Source organism: Babylonia areolata, chromosome 1, assembly GCF_041734735.1.
Source record: "Babylonia areolata isolate BAREFJ2019XMU chromosome 1, ASM4173473v1, whole genome shotgun sequence".
NCBI lineage: Eukaryota > Metazoa > Mollusca > Gastropoda > Neogastropoda > Buccinidae > Babylonia > Babylonia areolata.
In genome coordinates this window covers 58418720-58431219 of record NC_134876.1, presented here as the reverse complement: position 1 = coordinate 58431219, position 12500 = coordinate 58418720, and the positions used below count along the sequence as shown (strand labels likewise).

At 48.6% G+C, this 12500-nt stretch overlaps 1 protein-coding gene across 11 annotated transcripts in view; it reads right to left on the bottom strand.

Annotated features, from left to right (window-relative positions):
* Positions 1-12500, bottom strand: part of LOC143284534 (netrin receptor UNC5C-like) — a 908143-nt gene that overhangs the window by 34596 nt on the left and 861047 nt on the right. For all 11 annotated transcript variants that reach the window (XM_076591319.1, XM_076591328.1, XM_076591302.1 and 8 more), the window contains one exon: positions 7986-8741. In XM_076591319.1, the coding sequence (XP_076447434.1) occupies positions 7986-8741 (756 nt within the window). The remainder of the gene's footprint in view (positions 1-7985; positions 8742-12500) is intronic.

Genomic DNA, 12500 nt, shown 5'->3' with positions numbered 1-12500 from the left:
CTTGGGTGGTAACTATGATGAATGATGATATGGATATTTAACTAATTACTGAATTAACGTTAGGATCAAGATCTATACGAAAGCATTCGTTCGCAGCTAGAAGAATTTGGAGCAGTGAAGAAAGGGAAGATAAGAAGAGGAACGACAGAAGGGGAGAGAATTAAGGTGAAAGCAAATATATATGCACGCTTTGGGGGGTGGGGTTGGGGGGGGATGAGAAAGAAAGAAAGAGAGCATTTAAACGACAGGCGAGCAAAAAGACTGAAGACACGAGAGAGAGAGAGAGAGAGAGAGGGTGAGAGAGAGAGAGACACAGAGAGAGAGAGAGAGAGAGAGGGGGGGGGGGGAGAGGGACAGAGTGAGAGATAGAGACAGAGAGAGAGATAGAGAGAGGGAGAGAGGGAGGGTGAGAGAGAGAGAGAAGGGGGAGGGAGAGAGAGATAGAGAGAGAGGGGGGGGGAGAGAGGGAGAGACAGAGAGAGAGACAGAGAGAGAGGGAGGGTGAGAGAGAGCGAGGAGGGTTAGAGAGAGAGAGAGGAGGGTTAGAGAGAGAGAGAGAGGAAGCGTGAGAGAGAGAGGGAGAGAGGGTGAGAGATAGACAGATAGATATATCGAGAGAGAGAGAGAGAGGGGGGGTGAGAGAGACAGTGAGAGAGAGAGAGAGAGGGGTGAGAGAGATAGAGAGAGGGAGAGAAGGAGAGATAGAGGGGGTGAGAGAGATAGAGAGGGTGAGAGAGGGATAGAGGTGGGTGAGACAGAGAGATAGAGAGAGAGGGTGAGAGAGAGAGAGAGGGTGATGGGAGGAAACGGTGGTGGAGGAGGGCAGGTAGGGAGGGTAGGTGCTGGGAGAGGGTTGGCTGGGCGTGGGGAGGGGATCGCATTTCTAACGTGTTTAGCCTCGGTGCAAGATCTGGCGCCCGTCATTGGCAATGAATAGTCGGCTTCATCTACACCACCACGAATACCAGAATACCATCATCATCACCATCTTGCCTCCCCCAAGTAACGAAGTCAAGTCGATGATGGGACAGGAATGCTCACTCACACACACACACACACACACACACACACACACGCTGGCACATAACTTGCCAACCCACGCCAGGCACTATCAAAACTCTCAACAGTCTGCACACGCAGGCATTAGTTGGTTCTGAGTCGTCAGGCTTCTCACTCTCCCCAACACCCCTACTCTCCCCTTCTTCCTAGCCCTCGCCCCTCCACTTCCTCTCTTTTCCTACTCTCCAGTCTACAGTACTAGTGTTTCTATTTAAAGATCAAAGTCACATCCAATTAAAAAAAAAAAAAAAAGAAGAAGAAAAAAGAAACGATGATGAGGGGTGGGGTTTTAGCAGGAACGGAACAGGTGTGTCGCTGGGGATGGGAAAGGGGAAACGGGAAGATGAGGAGGGGTAGGGGAATGTGGGAGGTGGAGGGGAAGGCGATGTGGTGGTGGGATGGGAGTCGGGGGTGAAGAGGATACAAATAGTGAAACCGAAAAATAATTAAGCAAATGACTAAATGAAGAGCTGTGCCCTACCCAGGTGTGTGTGTGTGTGTGTGTGTGTGTGTGTGTGTAGGGGAAGGGGTGTGGGGGGCGGGGTTGGATATCATTTTCTTACTGTCTTTTTTTCTTTTCTTTTTTTTTTTTTTTTTTTTTTTTTTGGTCACTCGTTCTTTTCATTCACTTTGAGTCAGATTCCTAAGCTGTACCACAACTGTTCTCACACACAAGACCATATACCACTGTTTCGGCATACACTACTGCCCAGCATTTAATGCCGCGTCGCCGGCGACAATGTGTGCCGATTTTCACAGCAGAAACGACACTGTCGCACGCCGGCACATACTGAAGAGTGTCGCCTGCGACAATTAAAATGTCCGGCGACAATCTCTGCCGCAACACTATGACCACTTCATACCGGACTGCCGGAACTAATGCCGGCTCCATGGTGTTCCGTCATAGCGGGTTTAATCATAATCCTCCGGGTGACTGATCGGCAGGAAGAGTGATGGTGACAAATGGGTGGTACGGGACGGAGCGACGGTGGACAAGGTGGACATAGCGTGAGAGAGAGAGAGAGAGAGAGAGAGAGAGAGAGAGAGAGACAGACAGACAGACAAAGTGGGGGTGGGGGTGAAGGTGATGGATGTTGACCAAACCACAGCTGACCAAGATACAAACGACACTATTCTACACGCGAAAGAGAGTGAGTGGGCCAAGTTAGTGAGAGAGCGAGCAAACGAGAGAGACAGAGAGAGTGGGGGGAAGATGGATACAGACCAGACCACAGCTGACCGAGACACGTTAACTGACCCAAAACCACACGAACGATCTATCAAACATGAATATATAGGACTCTGGAGGCGGTAAGCTCCACTGAAAGTAAACAGCTTTAATTTTGTTTCCTTCTTTCCTTCCTTGTTTTCTTTCTTTTATATAGCTAGAAAACGATATGTGTGCATGCGTTCGTGCGCGCGCGCGCGCGCGTGTGTTTGTGTGTGTGTGTGTGTGTGTGTGTGTGTGTGTGTGTGTGTGTGTGTGTGTGTGTGTGTTTACTATAGCGCAAAGGTAAATAAACCGAGCGTGTAAATGTTTGCATCTGCAAAAAAAATGGTGAAAAGGTTTCGTTCGTTCCAGATAATTTGTGGGAGTTATTTTATAGTGATTGGGTTCGCGAGGAAGAAAAAGGGAGAGCGATGGAGGTGTGAGGAGAGAGACTGTAGTGATCCAGTGTATTTTTTTCTTTTTGTATGTGAGTGTTTGGGTTTTTGTTTGTCTCTCTCTCTCTCTCTCTCTCTCTCTCTCTCTCTGTGTGTGTGTGTGTGTCTGTGTGTCTGTGTATGAGTGTGTCTGTATGTATGTATATCTCTGTGTGCGCGGGTGCGTGCGTGTGAGTGTGTATGGTAGTGGTAGTGGTCGTGTGTGTGTGTGTGTGTGTGTGTGTGTGTGTGTGTGTGTGTGTGTGTGTGTGTGTGTGTGTGTGTGTGTGTGTGCATGTTTTCAGTTTTTTTTTCTACACATAATGCACCTTGTCAGCAAGCATATGTGTGTGTGTGAGAGAGAGAGAGAGAGAGAGAGAGAGAGAGTGTGTGTGTGTGTGTGTGTGTGCGTACAACTGTGTGTGAATGTGTGTGGCAGTGTGTGCATGTTTTCAGTTATTTCTACACGTGGTACACCTTGTCAGCAAGCAGTGCATGGCGTGTAATCGGAAAGAGCTGTTTCGCATTTTCTCTCAACCAGACCATCCCTCCAGCCCACCTCCCTCCCTACTTGGTTGTTCCCACCCACACACAGTGAGCTCACTGTGTGTGTGTGTGTGTGTGTGTGTGTGTGTGTGTGTGTGTGTGTGTGTGTGAAGGTTGCATGGGGGGAGGGGGGGAGTTATGACAAGCAGAGGAGTGCGAACCAAGTTGCAATCCGCCAAATGTATGCCAAGAGGTGAAACACGCCGCATGGCTTCTTCGGTTCGTACAAGGCTGCTGTGCTTCTCCAGCCCTTTCCAATCAATGACAACACTTCACGTGACAGGCTGGTCTCTTACAATAAAAACGTGTTTGAGATAAATAAGAGGTTTCTTTTCTTGCTTTCTTGTGTGTGTGTGTGTGTGTGTGTGTGTGTGTGTGTGTGTGAGCGCGCGCGCACGAGTTCCTTTCTGGTATGTTCCTTACTTCTGAACGCTGTAACAGAACAAGTAAGCTACCAATCCATTGCAATCAAAACCGAACCAAGACGCATGTCCTGAACAACTAGACCACATGGGCGTCAGCCAATAATAGTGTCGCTGAACTCAACTTTTGGGGTGGGGGTGGGGTGGGGGGGGGATACATATTTTTTTTATTAAAATTTTTTTTTTTTTTTAGATGGATGTCAACAGCGACCCCATACACACCCCATTTCAATCGTTTTCCTCCCAACTGTAAACCTTTGAAAGGTCTGTAAAACACTTGGCAAGTCAACTACTGAGAAAGCGGGGAAGGAAGATGATAGCTGGGGGAGAGGGAGGGGGGTTGATGATCAACGGTCAATGTCTTCGCATAGTACACCCCTACTCCCCCATTCATCTTGCATTTTGTGAAACGCGCGTGTCGACGAAGGCATCTTTAATGTGGAGTTGGAACAAGACTGATAACTGTCCGACTCATACTTTCAGATCTGTGGCTCATCCTCTCGATCTACTTGCCTCTAAAGGCCGTCAGCCAACAGACCGTTAACCTCGTTTCTACCACACCTTTACAAAACGAATCTTCTGGTTCTCCAACAGTAATAAAGCGTAGGGCACCGCTGCAAAGTAAAAAAACAACAACAAAAAAACACACAAAAAAAACAAAAAAAACCCCAAAAAAACAAACGTTTCCACGAGCATGGAAGCAAATGCAGTCTCTTCCGTATCTACACTTCCAGATTTTTTTGGTGTTTTTGTTTTGTTTGGTTTGTTTGTTTTTCGTTTTTCATCCCTATCTCTCTCTCTCCCTCTCCCCCCCTTCCCCCCGTAAACATCAAAGGCTTTCGGCACTGAACAGCCACGGCAAAAGAAGGACGAACTACTGTCGGGACGGATTGATCCGATCTAACGGTCCACCACACTTCCCGTGGTGCTTCGTTCAGTGCACAGGAAACGGGAGGGGCACCTAGTCGGGGGAGTTCCGTCGGGGATGTGGGTGTGAGACCGGGCTGAGGGCTGGTGGATGTCCTTTGGTGTAACGGATCCATCATAAACCTGTCCATCACGGCTAAACAGGTCATCAGCACTCTTATCATCCTGTCCTATCAGCCTGTCTTTGGAGGTCGGCAACCTTTGTCGGAGGCTGAAATAGGAATGGGGCAGAGAAGGAGCATCTCTCTCTCTCTCTCTCTCTCTCTCACACACACACACACACACACACACACATGGAGGAAACATGGGCGGATCTGGATCTGTTTTTAGCTGAAGATGATTCACAAACGGTCTCGGGCCACAGGTAGGAACTAACTTCAAGGCCCCGAACTAAGCAGATTTGGCCACACGGGAGGAGGGAGGCGGCATGGGGAGAAAACCCATCAGTGCCATGCTGCGCGCAATCTGCACAGACCACGGCAATATGAACGTACATCTTCCATTACTCGGACACTCCAGTGACCGAAGCAGAACACCACTGCTATTTATAATACAGACCTGTAGCTCAGCTGAAGCCTGTTAAGCAATACGGTTATGTGCATACACTGTCCCCTTGACTTTTCAAGTATAAACACACTTCTCTTGTGTATACTGACTACTTGTGGTGTCATCAAAGCTGCGAGTCGTCTGTTTGGTAGAAATAACAGGAACTGTCGAAAATAAACAACAACCGCCCAAACAACAACACAACAATCTCCCATCGTCAGCAAGGGGGTGCGAAGACATTCATTTTAAACAGCTGCTTCCAGGCATTGCGAAACTGCACTTGGAGAAGAATGTGTGTGTGTGTGTGTGTGTGTGTGTGTGTGTGTGTGCGTGCGTGCGTGCGTGTTGGGGGACAAGGGTGGGAGAGTGTGGGGGGGAACCCAACTTATTACTATTTCTCCCTTTGGCGATAACTCATCAGTAAAAAGCGAATGCAGAGAGCCTCTATCTTTTTATTAACAAAAGAAAGAAAGAAAAAGTGACGTGCGATATTTCAAAGACAGAGCGGCTAATAAAGTGAATGAATGTGTCGGGGAGAGAAAGTGACGGGGGAGGGGAGAAAGAAAGAGGGAGAGAAGGGAGTGAGACGGGAGGGAGAGAGAGGTGGGAGGGGTGTGAGACAAACAATAAAGAAGACGGTAGGAAGAGAGAGAGAGAGAGAGAGAGAGAGAGAGAGAGAGAGAGAGAGAGTTGAGAAAGAGAGGGGGAAGGTGGAGAGAGAGAGAGAGAGGAGGTGGGAGAGAGGGAATAACGGGCGAAGGAGACAGGGGGGGGAGAGAGATGGGGGAGTGAGGGAGAGATAGAGACACTTAGCAAGCGAGCAAGCGAGACAGACAGACGGAGAAAGAGAGGGACGAGGAGGGGGGTGGGGAGAGGGAGAAAACAGATAGAGGGAGAGAGCCAGACTGAGAGAGAGAGGGAGGGAGAGAGACAGAGAGGCAGGTAAAGAGGTGGGAGGAGTGAGAAGTATGTAACTGATTGCGCTTTCATCATATAGATTACTGTAGCAGATGCTGAAGCTGCTATGACGGATAATACTTTTTTTTTCTAACCTGACAGGGATAATTTATTTACATCCATCAATGTTTTTTTTTCTTACCGGTTGATGCGACAAATACTTAACATAAAGATTTCTGAGAAGAGAGGTATGGATTATTCAAGGGTATACATAAGTGAAGATGACACTACTTATGCCTTTCTTCAGTTTTGTTTTTGTTTTTCGTTTTTCCTTTTCATTGCCATTCAAACTACGAACAAATGGATTTAGATAAAACTGTTGATGGCAGCGTTATGTATACACGTAAACTCTCTCTCTCTCTCTCTCTGAGTGTGTGTGTGTGTGTGTGTGTGTGTGTGTGTGTGTGTGTGTGTGTGTGTGTGTGTGTGTGTGTCCCTCCCTCACATGTATACAAACATTACACACAGGCACAAAAAGAAAAAAAAAAGAAAGAAAGAAAGAAAGAAAAAAAAACAAAAAAACAACAACCAACAACAACAAAAACCACTCGTCAACTCCACTCGACTGTAAAACGAAACAACGCAAACTACAAGGAAGAAAGAGGAAACTAGTGACTTGCTTGATTCTGGAAACACTGCGCAGACTGGTAATGACAATTCTACAGAACCCAATGATACCATTTTATATCATTGTTCATGTATCTTAATGTTAATGTACACTTAATGTTAATGTACTTCTTAATGTTAATGTACTAATTTTACTGGCGTGACATATGTTATGTGCGTGCATACGTGCCTACATCCGTGTGTATGTGTGTGTGTGTGCATTTTACTTATATATACGATTCATTCCCTGTATGTTTTTATAAAAGTATTGTTGTACAATACCTTATGGTCTTAACGTGTGTGCGTGTGTGTGTTTGTGTGTGTGTGTGTGTGTGTTAGTCAACGAGCCTGTGACTGCACAACTTAATTTCCATGTGGATTAATGTTAGTGTTTTTGATTGATTTGATTGATTGATTGATAGACATGGAAAGGGAAAAAAGACAATAGAATGAACGAACTAGATACTAAAAACGAAACGGTAAAAAAAAGAAAGAAAGTGGGTAATTAAAAAGAAGAAGAAGAAGAAGAAAGAGAAATGAACACAAGACATTTACACTGTCCAAGTGAGCAGAAAACACACTGCTTTCAAACGAAAGAAAAGAACTTCCTATAACAAAATCACACCCAGTTCAAATCTACCTACACACCCACAACTCCCACGCACTCATTCACCGATCAACAATCTCCCCCCCTCTCTCCCCCTCCCCCACCCCCCCGGCATGATAAGCTAGACTCCACCTTCACTGTGCCCCTTACTCCTAACTCCCTTTCCTTTCATCGATAATATTTTATATTATTGTACACGATTATGGAATACGCCTTCTCCATCCATCCATCCACACAACAACCAATACAGACACACTCACAGACAGACAGACAAACAGGCGGACAGACACGCTTACTCAGACACACACACACACACTAACACAGATACAGACAGACAGACAGACAGACAGACAAACACACACTCGCACACAACACACATACACATCCACATACAACACACACACACAACAAACACACACTCGCACACAACACACACACACACACACATTCACATACAACACACACACACACACACAACACACACAAACAACACACACGCACACTAAACACACACACATGTTACCACACACACGCACACACACACACACACAAACACACGTTACGACACACACACACACACATTACCTCACAAAGACACACACACATTACCACACACACACACACATACACACACACAAACACACGTTGCCACACACACACTACACACTGACCCGACTCAGGCAGCACCAGACGGCCCCCGGAGAAGTCGAAAGTACTCCAGGTGACGGCCTCCGTGTCCACGTTGCCCGGCAGCTGTACGGAGATCACCGACTGCCGGCTGCCCTGAAGGCTGTCCGAGTGGCCCGAGCCGGGCCGACTGTGGGGGCCCACGCTCTCGGGGGCGGGCGGGGGCGGGGGCAGGGCCGCCTGCTTGTCCTTGAGCGCCAGCTTCTCCATGGATGAGTCCAGGTTGGGGTTGAGCGTGGGCTCCACCACCATCGTCTTCCCCGGGCGGCCCAGGGTGCCGGAGAGACGGTGCGGCTGCTGGGGGTGGGGGTGCTGAGGGTGGGGGTGCTGGGGATGGGGGTGCTGGGGGTGCGGGTGCTGGGGGTGCGGATGTTGGTGAGGGTGGGGGTGGGGGTGGGAGTGGGAGCGGCCGCTCTCCGTGGAGTAGCACTGGGACACGTCGCCCGGGGAAGGCAGGTTGCTGCTGAAGTGCGCGTTGGGCACGCTGTACAGGTTGTCCGACATGGGGGGAGACACGCTGCCCCCGCCCCCGGCGCTGTACGGGGGGTCCGGGGGCAGGTAGGGGGGCGCCTTGTCCAGGGTGCCCATGTGGTTGTTGTTGGGCGAGTCGGCAGAGTGGCTGGTGCTGTTGGTGCCGCTGCTGTTGTGGTGCAGGTACTGCTGGGGCTGTTGTTGCTGGTGGTGCTGGTGCTGCACCGTCACCACCGTCTGCGTCACGTCCGGCTGCATGGACATCATTTCTGCACACACACACACAGATCAGATCACAGTCAGGGTTTGGTCGTTGTCAGTCTGGGGTTCTGACAGGCCTCTGCCAACATGGATCGACTCTTTTCATCGCTATAATTCTAAGTTATCACCCCCCCCCCTCACACACACACACCCCCCACGTATTAATAACAATGATAATAATATAATCACAACTTCTTGTATTACTACAACTACTTTTACTGTTGCTACTGTTACTTCTAATATAAATAATAACAATAACGATGATGAGGAGAAGAGGAAGAAGTATTTATGTAGCGCTGAATCTTGCGCAGAGACAAACTGAAGAGCTAACACGCCAGTCATTCACACAAGGATGTCGAGTCAGGTAGGGTAGGGGATGGGACCTCTGCCAGGACAGACCGACTCTTCAACTTCGCGATTCTATTTCAGTTCTCAAGCGCGCGCACACACACACACACACACACACACACACACACACACACAGGGAGCGAAAGTGTGACGAATTATTCGAATATTCTTATTTAAGATCTTAAACTCCTCAATAAAAACAAATAAATAATAAAAAGGCATCGGGGCCTATCCTTGCTTGCCTTCGCATAGTTCCAGCGCAGACAAGTTCGACATGAACCTCCACTCTACACGCTTGAAGATGTTGAAAGAGCGGCGAGAGACTGGGTTGCGATGGTGACAGCGTGTGGAGAGAGAGGAGGGGGGGGGGGGAGAGGGCGGGTATGGGCAGAGAGAGAGACAGAGAGAGAGAGAGAGAAGGGGGAGGGGGAGTATAGGCAGAGAGAGAAAGAGAAAGATTTTTTTTGGGGGGGGAGGGGGGGGGGTGGGGGGGGGGGCACACATACAGACAGGCGGTCCGTGCTATTCAAGTTTTATACATGGACACACAACCCACGTAATTTGGTCGATGATGGAACAATCATTCCAGATGAGTGAGAGAATGGGAATGTCACCACCCCCCCCCCCCCAAACCCCCCTACCTCCCAATGCACACGCACTGATCAGCGCATTGAGTCCGACAAGCGAAAATTCCGATCGCAATCCCGTGGAATGGAGATCATGTCACCTGGAACTGAAGTCGGAATTGAAATACACTTTTGTCAGGTCAGGACGTTTGTGCAAAGTTTTATTGTTGTTCTATTCAACTATACCTGTGGTGTGTTGTGACATGCTCGGGAAAAACAACAACAACAATAACAACAACAAAAGAGAGAGAGAGAGAAAAAAAACAAAAAAAACCTGTGTAAATAAACTGATGAAGCCGGAAAAAGGTACAAAGCAGGCGAGTGTCAAGGATGACAAAGGGATGGGGAGGTGAGAAGGAGGGGGCCCGGGGGGGGGGGGGGGAGAAGACGGTGACGGGAGGGGGTGGATATTGTGCAGTTATCCCCCAAAACGTGCTTTCCTGTCTTTCCTCTTCCATCACGGCGGTCGTCAACTGATGGAGAAATTGCCCAATTTCCTGTCGTTAATGAAAGGAAGACTACTTTAGGCCAGTCGGCGTTGTTTTAATGACGACAATGGAGAAAGCGACAGCATAAAACGACCAAGACAGATCGAGCAGAGGGAGTTAAAAAATCAAACGAAAAAATAAAACGAAACAAAACAAAACAAAACAAAACCAAACACGCACACACACACACACACACACACACAACAACAACAATGGGATGAAACTGAAAGTCGTGATTGGAGAGATGATTGGGTATGAACACAAGAGAGAGAGAGGGGGGATGGGCAGAGAGAGAGAGAGAGAGAGAGAGAGGGAGGGTGGGCACACACACACACACACACACACACACACACACACACACACAGAGAGAGAGAAGAGAGAGAGAGAGAGAGAGAGAGAGAGAGAGAGCAAAATACAAAACGAACAACAACACACACACACGCACGCATAAGAAACAGAAACGCAATTAATGCCGAAGCTGTACTGCGACACAACATTACACGGCGATCACGAGTTTTTTGTTTGGTGGGGGTTTTTTGTTTTTGTTTTTTATGACCTTTTTTCCGTTTACTTCTTTTACTTAAAAAATAACGAAGGTTGCGACAAAACACTACAGCTTCTCCCGACATCCCACCTTCTCCACCACCCTCCCACTACACCAGCCAGGCAGAAAACAAAGAGTTGTCTCCCCCTGATTAAACAACCCATGAAATTTTACGGTGCCTTTCGCTGACGCACAACAGTATCTTGTGTCGCCAGCCGCCTGAGAACAAACTGAGGACTAATCACAATCACCCTCGCCTCGGTCTGGGCTCCAACACATTTCTTGATTAAAGACGTCATCACGCAACATGCACTCTCACTCCTCCTTCCTCCTCCGCACCCTCACTCCCCCGCCTTCTCCAAACAGCAGCGCGTGCTTTTAGCGGGCAGCACTGGTCGTAGGGGTGTCTAGTTCGGAACATCCTTGCCGATGGGTTATCACCCGCAGAACCGCTGAGAGCACGGAGGCAGTTGAGTCAACAGAGCGGTGCCCGGAGCCTGAGTGCAGATTTCAGCAGTTTCTGGCACCGGGAACAAAGTCGTCCATTACCCTCATTGGCACGGCCTTAATCAGCATCCCCCGTCTTTGTCCATTCCATCGCAGACGTTGGACAAACGATATAAATTTCCTCCCTCGCCTCCTTTGACAAACATACACGGGGTTGTTTTTTCTCTCCCCCCCCCCACCCCCCACTCCCTCTTTGGTGGACACGGGGGCGTGAAATAAGAGGCGCTCGTGGAGAGAGCGTGTGTCTGGGAGCTGGCACTGTTTGCGGAGAGTGATTTGTCAGACTCTTCTGATCAGGGGTGATTGATGTCCATCCTGGCTCTCTGGCTCTTCTTGCCCTTCCCCGACACTTTACAGCTTCCAACAATACCACTCTGTTCCTCTCATTTGGTTTCACCAAAATTCACTACTTTCTTAAGTTCGATGTTTCCAAAGTTTCAACGTTACCCTAACCAATGTTTTCTATGCAGTCTGCGTTGCAGACGTCTTCCGGATGTTATTGTGAATCTGCTCAGTTCTTTGTTGACAGTTAAAACCGTCATTTTCTACATCAGTTTTTTTTTTCCTTTCAATTTCAAATCTACGACGAGCAGGAGGTTTGCTGAATCAAGTCTGCAGTTAAGTCCTCTTTACAATGTTTAAAAGAATATTAGTACACAAAGAAAGAAAGAATGATCCTCCCCTATCACCCATGCCCAAAATGCCTTTCATCCCGGACCCTTCCACTACTGAATTTCAAGAAAACGCAGCCCAAACCCTCACCATCTTTAGGAGAAAAAAATAGCGTGGGAGGTTTGGGGGGAAATAGGGATAGGGGTGGGGAGTGACTCAGAAAAAAAACAAACTACAGAAACCCCCTAGCAGCAATCGTAAAACCTCTTGGCCGAGCGCGGGGACCAGCGCCGTAAACATGGTGCAGCAGCAGCGCCTACTCCTCCCCCCAACCCCCACACTCATTCGACACCCCCCACCCCTTACCCTCCTCCCAAAGTCCCTTACCCTCCCCCTCATTCACAGCCCTAATCTCAGGTCTGCATGGCTTGCCGCTGCCTTCCTCCTTGTCACTACCCCCGGCACAGGCCCAGATAACTGTCGCCCCGACAGGCAGGCCACATCATAAACCACAGCCCTCTTTTCGTCCTTGTCCCGGCAACTTTACACTCCACACCTCCATCCCCCCCCCCTTCCCCACTGTGCCTGTGCATTTTCAACTTTCTATGGTTATTGTCTAGGCCGCTCGGTGGCAAACACTGG